The 14,957-nt window shown below is 46.1% G+C and overlaps 3 protein-coding genes across 6 annotated transcripts; 1 reads left to right on the forward strand and 2 right to left on the reverse strand.

Annotated features, from left to right (window-relative positions):
- Positions 1 to 8: 8 nt before the first annotated feature.
- Positions 9 to 871, reverse strand: LOC100845434. The gene is made up of 2 exons (XM_003559137.3): positions 613 to 871; positions 9 to 432 (listed from the first exon to the last, which is right to left on the reverse strand). Exons 1-2 carry the CDS (start codon positions 798 to 800, stop codon positions 360 to 362), a joined length of 261 nt encoding a protein of 86 aa, XP_003559185.1. The 5' UTR covers positions 801 to 871; the 3' UTR covers positions 9 to 359.
- A 340-nt stretch (positions 872 to 1,211) lies between these two features.
- On the forward strand, positions 1,212 to 4,108 carry LOC100845732. The gene is made up of 4 exons (XM_010239646.3): positions 1,212 to 1,381; positions 1,761 to 1,982; positions 2,698 to 2,933; positions 3,373 to 4,108. The coding sequence occupies exons 2-4, from the start codon at positions 1,769 to 1,771 to the stop codon at positions 3,916 to 3,918; spliced, it is 996 nt and encodes a 331-aa protein (XP_010237948.1). The 5' UTR covers positions 1,212 to 1,381; positions 1,761 to 1,768; the 3' UTR covers positions 3,919 to 4,108.
- A 3,003-nt stretch (positions 4,109 to 7,111) lies between these two features.
- On the reverse strand, positions 7,112 to 12,864 carry LOC100833360 (probable cellulose synthase A catalytic subunit 5 [UDP-forming]). 4 transcript variants are annotated; one of them, XM_010239832.3, is made up of 14 exons: positions 12,383 to 12,862; positions 12,013 to 12,205; positions 11,660 to 11,871; positions 11,471 to 11,573; positions 11,205 to 11,376; positions 10,413 to 10,679; positions 9,987 to 10,332; positions 9,752 to 9,889; positions 9,542 to 9,667; positions 9,229 to 9,441; positions 8,846 to 9,137; positions 8,562 to 8,758; positions 8,127 to 8,477; positions 7,112 to 8,030 (listed from the first exon to the last, which is right to left on the reverse strand). In XM_010239832.3, the coding sequence occupies exons 1-14, from the start codon at positions 12,461 to 12,463 to the stop codon at positions 7,446 to 7,448; spliced, it is 3,276 nt and encodes a 1,091-aa protein (XP_010238134.1). In that variant the 5' UTR covers positions 12,464 to 12,862; the 3' UTR covers positions 7,112 to 7,445. The 4 variants fall into 4 exon arrangements, with proteins under 4 accessions (XP_010238134.1, XP_003562886.1, XP_010238067.1 ...); XM_003562838.4 differs by having other exon boundaries at positions 12,013 to 12,208; XM_010239765.3 differs by having other exon boundaries at positions 8,562 to 9,137; positions 12,383 to 12,864.
- Between the last annotated feature and the right edge of the window lie 2,093 nt (positions 12,865 to 14,957).

The following is a 14,957-nucleotide window of genomic DNA, read 5'->3' on the forward strand; positions in this document are numbered from 1 at the left end:
TTGTGCAATCGGTCCGGCATCTTTTTAGTGCACGTAGTATAATACTCGATGTACTCCAGTAAGTACAAATATTAATGATACATGTGTATATGTACATGCATCTTTTTTACGTACGTGTATGCATGCATGGACGACCGACCGATTGATCGGTCGAATCAGTACGTACATACAAACATTTGTACATGCATGCACGTACCCTTGGTTCCTAAATTTTTCTGCAGCGGTTTTAGTTCAAATTTACCACAAGAATTTGAGAACCGAGGGAGCGCGCAGTGCATTCGTCCTCGATTTAGCTCGACCGGTTGACGTCCCTAGGACACGCTAGGGCTCGATCGGCCAGCAAGCTATATGGAGATCTTCTAGGCGTCTGCTTCTTCTTCTCCCGGCGCCTGTTTTATCTCCAGGTCCAGGCGGGAGCTCCGGCCGATAACCCTGCATATATGCGTCCATGCAATTCAATTTGAAACATGGATATTGTACCATTCCTGCATTGCATGCAGATGGATCGATGCATATTACCTCCGGTGCTAAATTATTGCCGTTGTTTTAGTTCAAATTTGTACCAAACCAACGACAACAATAATTTAGGATCGGAGGGAGTACGTAGCTTACTTCTCGATGGCGCCCGTGACGAGGCGGTAGCGGAGATGGCCTTCCGGAGCCTTCTCGGTGCTCACGCCCGGCGGCACGGCTTTCTCCTCCAACCGCCGGAGATCATCACGCGCCGTCGCCGTCATCGCCGCCGCCGCCAGCAGCAGGAACAAGAAAAGCACCATCGTCCCGGTAGTCCTCGTCGCCATCCTCCTCCTAGCTCTTAATTCGTTCCCCCCCTAGGCCTCAACAGGCAAGAATTGATCGATCCAGAGCTTGTTCCAGGCCCCGGCAAGCTTCCCCGGCCATTATTCCCTATATATAGCTCTCGGGGCCCCCGCCCAAAACGGAAGGAAAATCATGCATGCGGGTGCGCGCGCCAATATAGTGTGCGTCCCTAGAATAGTTTTGCGTCGGCGCGTATGGCTCATATTTCGTTCATCCATTCGGTGTTAATCAACGCACGCATTGGTTTTAGATTTTGAACGTATGGGTATGGCCATGGCACGTGTGGCCGGGCCTCCTTGCCCGTGGGCTTTTTTAGAAACGGCCTGGCCCGGCCCGGTGGCCGCCTCTGTCTTCCGCACGGAACGAGCGGAAAGGAAAGGAAAGGAAAAAAAAAACAGCCCACGAAACATACAAGGAGAGGCGCGCCGGCCGCAAGCAAAGTCGCCCTAATCCAGTCAGTCGGCGGCTCAGGCGCTTCACCACGCCGGCAGGAGACTCGAGAGCTTGCGCGCGCGACGAGATGCTCCACTCGATCGAGGATGCATCTGGACCGCCTTTCCCGGTGCGCTTAATTTTAATTGCCTTCTCTTGCGTTGCTTGCTCTCGTCAGAACTCAGAACCAGCGCGTGCGGTATTGTTTTTCCTTACTGGATTATGGCCAACTTTGAAGAAGGGATTTCAATCATATTCGGAATTAATTTTGAAGGATTTGTCGGATTTGATTTATTTTTTCTAGTCTTTAAGCAGCCAGTTTTGATCTTTCATTAAGCTAGGGATCAGTTCATATTTGCTGGATTTGAATTCTCTAGTCTACTAGAATCACCAATTAGAAACTGATCGAACCTATATTCCAAATTGAGAGGGTAGTGCGATTACAGTTTCAATACTGCTACGGTTATAGCATAAATCTTATTTAAGCCGGCCGCATTCTTTGGTGACAGATTTGCATATGAATCCTGGAATATGGCATGGAGGACTGGAGTACAAGGTGCCAATAAGTGTCTTAAGCCGGATCGGCACCGCCGCGTTCCTTGTGCCAACTGCCTTTTCTGCACCTCCTGTTGCGACCATTTTGCCATCAACCAAGGGACAGACAGGGTACACACAAGGAGGACAACCAAAGGTGTCATTCTCAGTGATCCTACTGATGATGTATTTTCCAGGTATATCATCGAGAATAGCACACACCGCGATGGTTCTACTTACAAGCGAAACTTGACTTTTCAAAAATCATTCCGTATTACTGACCGTGAAGAGAGTAAGTGGTCCTCCCCCCCACTCCAATAATGTAGCTAGTTTTAGGATTGTCCTAAGCCAACAAAAAATTATTTTTGACCGTAAATAACAAAAAGTTCACGAAGATTAACATCTACGAGTTACTACATACCACAACAGTTTGTTTTACAATCAATCTGGTGATACCATTCTTAGGTTGTCAATCCTTATAACTTTCTTTTGTTATGGGCTGTCAAAGATGAATTTTTTTTTTTGGCTTAAGACAAACCTAAAATTAGCTATATTATAGGACGGACGGGACTTACTTTTAACAATTGGTAGTCCCTCTGATTCAAAATGTATGATGTTTAGGAAGTTGACACGGTCCACAAGGTGACACTTTGACTAGCAATTGCAACGAAAATATACATTTCAAATAAAGATAAATATTACGAAAGTACTTTTCATGGTGAATTTAGTAACATCTTATTATATTATCAATGTATAGTAGGCAATTCTTCATGTATTATTTGATGGTCAAAGTTAAAAAAAAAAAAGTTTGATTGGCAGGAATCCTAAAACGATATACTTTCTGAATCAAAGGGAGTAACTATTTGTCTAATTTCTTGTTTCTTGTACTATAATGTGTCATCTTTGGTGAAGCACGGTTGGAGCCAAAGATGTTCTCAGAGCCCACAGATTGCCAGCCTGATCGGGAAAGGTGCATTGTGCATTCTCCAAGTCGCATGATGCAAATTTACTCGTTGAAGTTATCTCAAATTCCTATCGACAATAAATCAGTTGAATTATATGGATACATAGCAGTACGAGACTATCATGATTCATTGCTTAATTATATTGTCAATCGTAGTAGGGATGATCCTATCATCGTGCACCAGGTGCTTACTTTTACTTCGATGCCATTATTTCAATAATTTATTCTTTTTGCAATATTAGCTCAACCTTTAGCCCTTAATTACAAAATACCCATTTGACTTCTTATTGTTATAAGTGAAATCTTACCTTTAGTCCTCCATATATATATTGAGTTGTTGGTGATGGTCTCTAGTATTATATATACAAGGAACAGAGTCATGGATTATCCTTACATATGTTTTGTGCGAGTATATGGTTAAACCATCGGTGCATCATTTTGTGAACTTTTGAGTTTCGTGTGCAACCAACTTTTGTTTCAAGGAAAATCAACTGTTTTTTGAGACTAGAATTGAAGCTATCAATTATGTGAGATCCATTGGCAATTGGCTAGAAAGGGAAGTATCAAGCTTTAGATAATTCTTGCTGTACTTTGAGGAGCTACTAAATGATACAATTTGGCAGGGTTCTCTCATTCCTATGACTGGCCCTAAGCGAGGCATCTCAATGTCTTCCACTGTTCTATTGGAGTTTGACATGAGGATAAAGAAAGGAGAGCCAGAAGAAAATGATCTACAGCTAATTGACGGAGCATCAGAAATCTGCGAGGTAACCGCACCAATGCATGTGTACACTACGCGCATTGAAGGTGATTGTGGTGCGGTTGACATCACTTCAGCACTCGTTTATGAAGCAGTGGAGGCTACTATAGAAGTCGTCGTACCAGAAGTGCTTAGTGGTTTCAGTTTGTCTCTCAGTTCGCTTGTTCTTATTTATGGGTCACGTAAAGAAATTCAGCTCTTTCATGGCACTATTTGTGAGTCCTGTGCCCTGCGAAGATCTGTGATTGCTGTGGGTTTGAAGTTCAAGATACGTCGAAAAGGCTCTAAAAATGGTCTTGAGCGCTATTGTTCCTTCAAAGCAGCCAACCATGGATGTGCCCGTCGACAAATAATGCTTGATATTGCATCCATCTCAGCGAAGGTGACCTGGTCGACAGATCCACTATGAAGTCTTCTTTTTGTTTATTATCTTTTTTTTTTGTTGGGTTATTTAATCTTGCGTTGGGTGACTAGCTAGTTAGATTGTATGCTGGAACTGAGTAGAGTTATGTGTCTTTCCTGTTTCAGTGAGTAGCAAATAATGTTTCAGTGAGTAGCCGAGTATCTGGGCCTAAGCCCTTAAAGCTTTTTCCGCTAAAGACCCATAGCGCGCTTCGCCGCGTCCGCTCTGGTTCCTATAGCTTCTTGTTTCGACAGGTAAAACTCCTGGTCTGGAGGAAAATGGCCCGTGAACCTATGAATATACATGATTTGGAGCAGCAACATTTTTTTTTCCAAAAGCAATATCGACAGAGAAAATATAAAATTAATACGAAGTGAAAAGAAAACGTGTAAGGATCAGTACATCTAATAAGCTCTGTTGATTTGTTTCTCCTGTCAGACAGGAACGCGTTGATTTTACCGCTGGATCAGATGAATGATCCAGTCGATCGATATTCAAACAACGCCATCTGAATTTCTCACTCTGAAAACTTGCGAAAGATAAAAAGAGCACAAAAGTGCACACCCTGTCAAAATTCAGAACTGGATGGATATCCAAATTCTGACCATTCATACCGTTTAACTAGTCCCTCCGATTCTAAATTGTTGTCGAAATATTACATGTATCTAGACTTTTTAAAAAATAGATACGTGCATATTTTGACAAATTTGAGTCAAGAATTTGGGAATCACAGAGAGAGTATATGTTAATTGTTTTTCCGCACGTGGTCCCTCGATCCCTCGTTGATCCACTAGTGTACTAACATATACTCTGACACCTGATTAAATCTATGTGCCAATTAAGCCCATTTCCATCGCCTTGACTTGCCAGCTACTAAAAGTACGTGCAAGCATACTCCTAGCAGCGAGTAAAGTTTGATCAGAAAGTTCCATTCTTTTACTACGGCACCTAGGGCGTGATTACAGAGGACCGGCGATGGATTAGTTTAGTTTGCTTAGTTAATGGCCGTCAAGATCGATGGTGGCCAGCTTGCAGCACAAGGACAGAGAGCCTGTTGCTGTACGTGTTCTTTGTTCGAGTCAAACAAGATTAGCAGTAACAGAGGAGCGACTCAGAGAGGAGAGAAGGTGGCACCAAGCTGAAATCTCGGTGCATCGAGTTTAACTTTGACTAAATTTAAATACATTTATACACTAAGTCGCATCTAAATATATCCAAATTTTGATAAACTTGAGACATCTGTTGTTGGAGCGAGGGAGTACGTTTTTTCAGAAATCAGAATGTAGTAATTCATTGAGATTAATCAAGGCCTTGGAATTAAGGGAGCTTAGAACAGGGATAGCTTAACTAGTGTAGCTGCTTTACTGCTTCCACCCCCACGCCATACAACAATGATCAATTCAGTTAGTTACAACTAACTAATCAGTCAGTGTCAGCTCCAAATCAATTAACCGGCTAATTAATCGGTTTAGTACCAAAGCATTGCATTTGCGCCGGATGCAGGCCACGTGTTCCTCTTACGTACTGCAACACCCACCAACCAGCCTGTGCTGTGCTGTCCAGCTCGTGCTCTGTCCGAGCCTGCTCCCTCTCCCCGTGCGTGTCTGTGATCCCTGCTGGGCGTCACATGCAATGGCAAAGTAATTTCTGGCCGTACGACTCGCCCAGATCGACGGCCCAGACGCGTCGCCACGGCAGAGCACTACCGCTAGTGTTACCACTGCACGTTCACCTTGGGGCCTGCTTTTGGCCGCGTCTTGTCCGTACTTGACGTGTTTAATTTACTGTATTTTGCTTCCGGAGTTACTCTAACACCAGGAGTGCATTTAATGTGGTCGATTCTGCTCGCAGGCCACACACAACCTGACAAGACAGGCGACAGCAACAGTAGCTGCTCTAGCTTTGATTGATCTGCTTGCTGATTGGGCAGCCAGTTCTTCTCCCCATCTCCCTAATACTCATGATTCTTTCTTCAGCTCCCACTTGCTCAACCAAATCAAGTAGTGCTCCGAACTCCGAAGCACAGATGGCCACCGGGGTTTTGGATCGTCAGTTCGCTCGCACGTCCCATCGACCCGGCCGGCGGTCACTCACTATCTCCACGTGATACCACAAGACTTCTGCATTTTTGCTTCTCACAAAAAGAAGACTCCTTTGTGTATCACTGTACTACGTCAAGAAGGAGAAAATATAATACGGACTAGGCTCTCCCTCCTAACAACTACTGCTACGTGCTGTCACATTCAATCTTTTTTGCACCCCTTTTTGGGAGTGGCCGGTACGTACCCAACCTAACTAACCTCCTAACCAAGTAACCACATGAAGGCAAGGTGTGCGAGTAAAAGTGATCAGCGGCTAGCTAGGCGCTCGACAGACGACAATGATGGAAATATCTGGGTTTGTTTGATCCTCCTTTATGCTCTGTAGACCACAGAAGGACATGCAAGGTTGCAGCAAGCAGCTAGCATTTGGCTTTGGACAGGGGAGGGATCATGCGTGTACAGTATACTGGAGCCAGAGCTTTGAGCTGGCCATGGCAACACATGCCGACCGAGTACCGATCTGTCCTTACTATTTTGTCAAGTACTATGTGGCATGTCGCCGGCGTTAATTATATCACTTTTGGAGTGGAGCGATAGATATAATCCGTGCGATCGATTCTGCCTCGCACTAACTCAACTGTCTGTCTGCCCTGCCTCCGCAACACTATACTAAAGTCTACTTTGCCAAAGACTTATTTACTTGCCGGTTAAGGTGATTCCTAACGACCTGGACCACCCAGCGATTCCAGCACCATGTGGCGTCCGTATGTGTGTAGCTGTTGGACTGTAGGATCGCACCCATGGAAAGTTAATTTGGTCCTTGGGAGTTAAGGATCCTGGCCTGACTTGATCGTCGGTGTCTGTCTTCAAAGAACAGGCTGCTGCTGCTGCTACTTCAATGCCTGTCCTGGAGAAGTTGATGATGGAATTACTAGAAAAGAAATGAACCATCCCTTCAGATCAATCGGCAATGTGCCGGCTTCTTTCCTTTCTTGTAACAATGCATAAAATGGACACATCAAGAGCTGATTTATAGATAAATAAATAATGTGTTCCACATTGCATATCCAACATTCTAGCCTTGTTGAGAAACATACGATTTTCCTGAGTTTATAGATTTTGGGGGGTGCACGCAGCTCCCAGTTCGGTTCACTCGGTCCATGAAACTCAAACTAATAAAGAATGCTTGAAACAATAATCCAAACACAGGCAAGGACTGTATTTTCGTCGCCGAAACTGCACAAGGTTGCCGCAGCCTCCCTGTCTGCCCAATATTGCATATATGAGGCTGACCTGCCACCGCGGACCCAACAAAAGAAAACGCAACGCCAGCATGTTTTCTATATCTACACAGGGTGTGGAGAGGAAATGGAGACAGCAAAAGAAAAAAATTATGGGCACAAAAAACACCTGCAAAAATGTTCCTTTGAACGGACACATATTGTCGGACGGATGGGGAGGAATTTTCACGTGCATATTTGATCTGATCTCCTAGTTGCAATCCAGACCACACTGCTCCAGAAGAGGGCCGTCGTTCTTGGCGAGGAAAGGATTGACCCGGACCCAGAGGAGGGAGAGGATCGAAGCCAGAAGGATGGACCAGACGATGACGATTGTTGGGGTCCTGTTTTGCCTTCCAAGCAAACCTTTGAGGAACGGGTACAGGTGGACAATCACCCAGAACGCGAAGAAGAGCTTTCCAAAGAGCGGCCCCCATGATTCGTATCCATTGTTGATTGCATTGGAAATGCCAGCCACTACCCCGATGAAGTTCAGCAGGAGCAGAGTGGTCGGAGGTATCAGCAGTGTTGTCCATTTGAAGGTGTAGAGTTCCGAGAACTCTCCATCGTCTCCAGCCTTGGTTGTCACGGTGAAGCTCGTGTCTACACCAGCTATGACCTTGAGAAGTCCTTGGAACACAGCGAAGAAGTGGGCAGAGACACCTCCAATGACCCAAAATTGCTCGTTTCTCCACCAATCGTCGACTGCTACATGACTCCATCTCATTTCCAGAATGCCCGTGACAAAAATGCAGATAAAAAGGGACATGTACCAGACACTGGCAAGATTGCTAAGCTGCAAGACGGAACAGAAAAAGGAAGGTAAGGTTCAAATCGTCAACAACTGGACAGTTGACACCACATAGAAATTGCAATGTTGAATAAGCTTTACCTCTGGAGTGATGAATTTTCCCGTCAACAAGCAGATGGCAGGTAATGTACAGTAAGCCAAAAGTGGAATGGACGTCCAAGGATAGACAATGGAGTTGATGTAGGAAAATCTTTCCAAAAATTTCAGTCCACCACCATACCCATACCAAAGAGGGCAGTGATTGCTGAAGAAGATTTCAATAGACCCAAGAGCCCACCTAAGAACCTGGTTAAGACGATCGGAAAGATTGAGAGGCGCAGAACCTTTGAATGCGGCCCGTTTAGGCATGCAGTAAATCGACCGCCAACCATGGCAATGCATCTTAAACCCAGTCAGAATATCCTCTGTAACCGATCCATAGATCCAGCCAATCTGCAATAAATAAAGTATATGACTTCTGTGTAACAGAATTTTGACCGACCAATCAGTAGACTTGCAACAGACTCTAGACTTTACCTCTTTTCCCCAGTCTGTCTTGTCTTCATAGCCACAGCCGATGACATGTATAGCTTCCTTCAGAAGAGAAGCTGGACTTGCACTCCTCAGGGTTCCACCATTCTCAAGAAGCGTGGATGCAACAAAAACGGAAGACTGGCCAAATTTCTTTTCTAATTTCTGTTGATTTACGATACCAGCCTTTTCAGTTTCAGCTCCTGCCAAGAAAATTGCAATGTAAGTCATGTTACAACTTACTGATGAGGGCATTTTAGAATAGCCACGAAAAGGAAGTTGAATGATACCTGCAGCAGCTTCGTCAATTTCACTAAGTGCATATGCAGGGGACTGATTTTCTGCTTTCTTGAAAAAGAACCTCTTTTTCTTCTCTGTTTTAGCTTTTGTAACCTTCTTCTTGTTCTTCCTGTTACCAAAGCAGAAACAGCAAAAGCACCACTTTGGCCAGCAGTTGCAAGTCCTTGAAGGCGGCTTCTTTGTTTTGGGGGCATCATAACCGTACAGTGCCTGCCTTCTAAAGACGCATCCAGTGCCAACATAGATGGGGCCTTGAATACCATCCAAACCTTTCATGTTAATCTGTGTACGGGACAAATGTTAGGGAAACTTCATCAAGTTACATGAAATGTACACAAGAGAATGTTTCAGAAACATGCAATTAGAGTCTTACATCGAAGAAGACAACATTCCTGTTAGCATATCGATCATGACGATCAATGGCATCGAATCTTTGAGGGAACTGCACATAACAAACTTTCTTTCCCACCAAAGGATCCATCATGAAACACATTGCTTCTTTTACTGCCTTGCTGTTGTTCACGTAATGATCACAATCCAAGTTCAGCATATATGGAGCATTGGTAAGTACAGCAGAGACTCGGACCTGTTAAAAAGCCAGCCAAGAAAAGGGGATTAAAATCCAAAGCATGCTACTACTAGTTATAGAAGACTGACAGAAAATGCATCCAGCATGTCATATTTACCAATGCGTTCATAGCACCAGCCTTCTTATGATGGTCATAGCCTGGCCGTTTTTCTCTTGAAACATACACCAATCGAGGCAGCTCATTTCCTTCAACATCATGGCCACCACTTTGACCAAGAAAGACCTATTTTGTGGTAGACAAAGTTGAAATTTATTGTGGCAAAGAGGGGGCATACCGCGTAACAACGAAAATTGTGTAATAACATACCTGAATCATTCCAGGATGGTCACGAACATTGTTTCCAGGCCAGGGAGTTCCATCCTGCATTGTCCATCCTTCCTCGGGGACTTTCTGGGCTTTAGCAACCAAGGCATTGATTCGGACCTTGAATTCCTCGTATTCTCTCTGTAAAAAAAAAAAGAAGTGGCCTAAATTAGCATTCCTTACCTTCTATCAACTGAAGGAACATATCAAGTATTACAAATGGGATCAAATAATGCACCTTCATTGCTCTCCTGTCCCTAACAAAGTTCGGTTCCACCTTATCTTTCAGGTAGTCTATCTTCTGCTGAAAGTACCACTCTGGAGCTCGAGGCTCGAGACTATACTTCTTACAGAAAGGAACCCATTTCTTTGCAAATTCAGATGTTTCAGACAATCCTTCAAATGTCAGCATGGCAGCACCATCGTCAGAAACATAGCAAGAGAGCTTGTCAACTGGATAATCTACCGCAAGGATAGATAGAATAGTATTTGCTGTGACTATCGGAGGTTCCTTCAAGGGATCAACCGTACTGACAAAGAAATCAACTGGGGCAAGTTGAGATGGCTGGCCTTCCTTGTCAAACCTATCAATACAAGAAATCAGTTGCAAAACTTTGGGAGAAACAGAAGAGGCAAGTATAACTAGGTGGCTGCAGTAACCAACCTCAATGTCAACCGGTCAAGGTAAGTCTCCCTCTCGATAGGAAACCACTTTGGGAATTGATCAAGAATCCAAGACATGGCAAACCAGATTTCACATATTACAGATATGAGCCACAAAACAAATGCATCATTCACCGGATGCATCACCCGGTAGTGGAAGAAGAACCCCACAATCACCAACCGGATTATGATAATCATCCTATAGGGATTAATCAGGCTTGAAGAAATCGCAACCTTTCTGGACAATGGCTGTCTTGCTTCATCCATTCTGGTAAATGGAAATCAAAAAAACAGTTGGTACTCGAAGTGCAGTAAACGCATTTCGCAAAGAAAATGACAATGTTCTGTCTAGGAAGATGCCAGATGGAAAGTCCTTTCCAGTCAAAGATACAAATGATCACAGCTACTAATAATTTTTCTAGACTGTACTAAAAGGCACTTGCTCATTTACATCTTCATCTAGGCTAAACAAATGCACTAGTTTGAGGGAAAAATCTAACAAACATGAATTTGGCAGTTTGTTTTTGTGTTCTAATTACATCTTCATCCAGGCTAAACAAATGCAACAGTTTGAGGGAAAATCTACATGAATTTGGTATTTTGCTTCCGTGTTCTAGTATTTCTGGCATTTTAGGTGCTCAGTCAGGTCATTGTCATGCCGGCACTGAGAAGCTCTAGTGGAGCTTGAAATCTAGTCTGTCTGACCAATACCAATCCATGGAAAACACATAACTTATCAGAAAGGCACCAAAGACTGAATTAATAGAGGTCAAACAAGTTTGCAGTGCCATACAGTGGTAGATCTGCATCATCACCATCGCCGCCCCAATCTTTGCCACCGTCATTTCTCGTCTGATGGAGCCTCTCCTGCTTCTGCTTCCAGCTCTCCATCCTCTCCTTCCAGGCAACGCTCCCGTAGCCGTATGCAGCGAGATCCTTGGACGGGTCCATGGATCTCGGTTGCACTGCAACACAACAAGTCAACACCAACCATCAGTCCATCAGTACCCAGAAGCATTACACAGCTAAACGCTAGCAAGCGATGACCGAAAAACGCACCAGGAAGGTTTGGATCAGCATAAGGAAGCGGGTGGATCCTCTTCCCCCCGCCGCCCATGAACGAAGGAACCAGGGCGTGCTGCTCCGGTGGGATGTCATCAACCTACAGGCAAAATCACAAGGAAGCAATTGAGCATTCGGCAACACAGACAGGCAGATGCACAGCATGAGATTTGCAGGTGCTAGTACCATCTGGCCATTGGTGAGCAAGGGAACATTGGGGATGGGCATGAACGGCTGCGGCACGCCGTCGATGTCCCCGCCGCGGCCGTAGGTCATGTGGGCGTGGAGCATGGACTCGGCGACATACTGCGAGTCGGCGTCCCTGTCCCTCCAGTTGAACTCGTTCTCCAGGTCGTCGGCGCCCTCCTCTTCCTCATCCCCAGGCACCCGCGCGCAACCTGAGGTAGTCAACCGAGAAACACAGCAAGGAAGTGAGCACACTAATTGAGCCCGGGCGGCGACAAAATCCGGAGCGGCATTGGCAGCGGGTGGAGATGTGGAGCGGACTGTTTTGAGTGAGAAGAGAGCAGGCTACTGACCCTTGAGGCGCTTGAAGCGGGTCTTGCACTGCGGGCAGTTCTGCGTGCCCTCGCGGCGCTCGTACTCGTAGCAGTCGCGGCAGACGGGGAAGGCGCACTCGTTGCAGGCGACGAAGGGCTCGCCGTCGGGGGTCAGCCCCACGTCGTCCCCGCAAATCTGGCACGCCCTGCTGTTGTGCTGCTTCAGCGGCCTCTGCTGCACACACAAACCCCCACAAAATCAGCACCCGCCGTCGCCACAGATTCAGACGCCGACCGGCCGCGCTGACCTGACCTGACCTGACCGACCGAGGAACAAGGAAGGCGAACCAAACACAAAACCAAGCACGCGTGCGTGCGAGAGAGAGAGAGAGAGAGAAATCAAACTCACCCCGGGCTCCCCGTCGCGGCGGATGACGACGAGCTCGTTCCGGTTGTGCGAGCCGGCCACCAGCCCGGCGCTGGCCTCCATGGCCTACCCCTCTCCCGCCCTAAACTCCCCCAGATCCCCCCCCCAAATCGCTCCCCCAACCACTCCCTCCCCCTTCCCCTCCCTCAGAATCCCAGAGCGAAGACGCGTGCGAGTGCGCTCAGCGGGGGGGGGCGGCGCTCGACTCGACTCAGGAGAAGAGGGGAATGCGGGGATGTGTGTGGGGGAGAGAAGAAAAAAGAGGAGAGGGGAATGGCTTCCTTCCTCCCTCCGTTGCCTCCTTGTTGTTGCCTTCGCAAGTCGCAACGTGCTTGCCCTCCTACACACAGCTCAGCAAAACGCCCCCACGCGCTGTATCTATCTTTCTTCCCTTTCCACCCCTTTTCCTCTCCCCCCTCACATGCACACACACTCTCCTCCTTGGTTTAGCATCCTCCTTCTTGTCTACCGCCGGCGAGTAATTATAAATACCTTGCTTGGATGGAGCCAACCACCGCATCTCTCTCTCCTCCACTGACGAATTCTCTAGTTGGAGGGGGGACGGAAAGTGTCGGTGACACAAAACGGACTGTTGACCGTGGAGACTACTAGCAGAGAGAATATACACTACTCCCAGCTGTCTTTAGCTGCTAATTCTGTGGTGCTAACGGATTTGTTGCTAATTGTGTGTGGGAGAAGGAGGAAACGAGACGTGTCAGAGGGGAGGAAAGAGGTGGCAGCGGGGGAACAGACGAACAATCATCCGTTTCCGTCGGTGCAGCGAACATGAGTGCACGAGGATGGTGCGTATACGGACTACCGGACTGATTGCTTTTTTCATCCGTCTCTGGATCGATGAGTGCGGGGGAGATTGATCGATTAGAGATGTTGTCTTGGCTTATCTTTTTTTTTTCGTACTCGTAACTGGTTTTCTTTTTCTTTTTGGATGAAACGGAAAATTTAAAAAGGGATGGGACCGGTAGGGAAAACGAAGGGAGGAAAGGAACACGCTAACTACTACTACTGGTAACAGAGAAAATAAATTATTAACTGAAACATGAGAAAAGAAATAAAAGAGCGCTTTTTTTAAAAGAAAAAACTGGAGGCGTGTTGCAGAAAGAAAGAAAGAAAAAGGGCCAACGGACGGTAGGTGGAGTGTTGTGTTCACTGATGATCTCTGGACACTAATCCTATATCCTGCCTCTCTCTACCAACAACCCTCTCTTTTGCTCTCGTTTAGTCTGTCCTATAATCCTATTAGTACAATCTCTCTTCACGACTGGACCGGTCATCGTCTTTAATTTGGCCTGGGGTGGTGGCACTATGGCTTAAGCACTATGCAGACATGGGGAAAAATTGCTGGATTAGTATAAGTTGATGAGAACATGATGGGGCAGCGGCAGCCAGTAGGGCGTCGCTGTCTCGGTGGGCCCGCCGCGTGCCACAGCACACCACCACCAACAACCGCAGGGGAGGAAGGATTAGTTCTTGAATCTTGATCTAGCTAAGCTAGCGGCAGCTCGTCGTAATACCGATCGTGTCCTGTGCTACGGAGCACTTATTGCTGTGCTACCACCTGCAGATCTCTGTCGCCTCTTAACACACACACTCTCTCGATCTCCCTCTTCTTCGCAGTTCGTCGACAAGCATTTGCTAGCAGATATTTTTTAGTAGACATAAATATATTCATATTCGGATAAATTTAAGTCATTTAATATGGGGATCGAGTCTGCAGTGGAGCTAGCAGTACCGGTTTCTGCTGCTAATAGCTGCCATTAGTAGATGAGACGGGACATGGTCTTCCATGTCTTGGCTGGCCGTAGACCAAAACATGGCTAGCTGCAGTTAATGGTGTGTCGACCGGTTAATTAACTGGGCGCTAGATATGGTTATAGCTACTGCGACTGTACTACGTGCGTCCTTGTGCTTTGCAATTGGTTCTGCACTACGGAAGGCACACTAGCTGCGGAACTGGTAATTAAGTTCGTCCCAATTAAGTTTGTTTTGATCGAGCGCGTGTACTTACGTGGGTTCGTCGTCTTGTCCTGTGCCGCCGTTCCGTACGTTGACCCCGTGTTGCGGTAGTAACCCGTTCCCGTCCACGAGTTAATAATGCGCGCGGTAATTATGAACCACCCCACGTTACGCCGCGCCGTGACGTGGAAAACGGTGACGTATACGACGTACTGTACAGCCGTGTATGTACGTTCCAGCTCGTGGAGGCCGCGTCGATGGTTGTACAGGAGTAAAGGATCGATTTGTACATGGTACGGTAGGATATGCTCGATAAAGATTACTCCCTCTCGGATGTTCTAGGTCTATCCTAAGTTAAATTTATTCAATTTTGATTTATATAGAAAATCTACTCCGTATAAACAAAGAAGATTACTCAAGGCAGTAAGGCACTTTTTTTGGATGAACAAAGCAGATGAAAATAAGCATTTTTCAAAACAAAGTACACAGGCACCGTAGATAAACAAGCCATTTCAGCTGCTGTAGATCTCTTCTGAACGCTAAACTTCGTGTCCGTTGCGCCAAAAAAATTGTTCATTCTACT

Source organism: Brachypodium distachyon, chromosome 1, assembly GCF_000005505.3.
Source record: "Brachypodium distachyon strain Bd21 chromosome 1, Brachypodium_distachyon_v3.0, whole genome shotgun sequence".
NCBI classification, from domain to species: domain Eukaryota; kingdom Viridiplantae; phylum Streptophyta; class Magnoliopsida; order Poales; family Poaceae; genus Brachypodium; species Brachypodium distachyon.

Bases quoted from the DNA above. Each gene is read 5' to 3' on its own strand.
- LOC100845434 (XM_003559137.3), bottom strand. From the start codon at position 800: ATGGCGACGAGGACTACCGGGACGATGGTGCTTTTCTTGTTCCTGCTG. The intron at 433-612 runs GTAAGCTACGTA...GCATATATGCAG, and splicing joins GTCACGGGCGCCATCGAGAA to GGTTATCGGCCGGAGCTCCC.
- LOC100833360 (XM_010239731.3), bottom strand. From the start codon at position 12,463: ATGGAGGCCAGCGCCGGGCTGGTGGCCGGCTCGCACAACCGGAACGAG. The intron at 11,574-11,659 runs GTACTAGCACCT...TTTTGCCTGTAG, and splicing joins TGCTCACCAATGGCCAGATG to GTTGATGACATCCCACCGGA. The intron at 9,668-9,751 runs GTATGTTATTAC...ACCACAAAATAG, and splicing joins ACCATCCTGGAATGATTCAG to GTCTTTCTTGGTCAAAGTGG.
- LOC100845732 (XM_010239646.3), top strand. From the start codon at position 1,769: ATGAATCCTGGAATATGGCATGGAGGACTGGAGTACAAGGTGCCAATA. The intron at 1,983-2,697 runs GTATATCATCGA...TCTTTGGTGAAG, and splicing joins ACTGATGATGTATTTTCCAG to CACGGTTGGAGCCAAAGATG. The intron at 2,934-3,372 runs GTGCTTACTTTT...ACAATTTGGCAG, and splicing joins ATCCTATCATCGTGCACCAG to GGTTCTCTCATTCCTATGAC.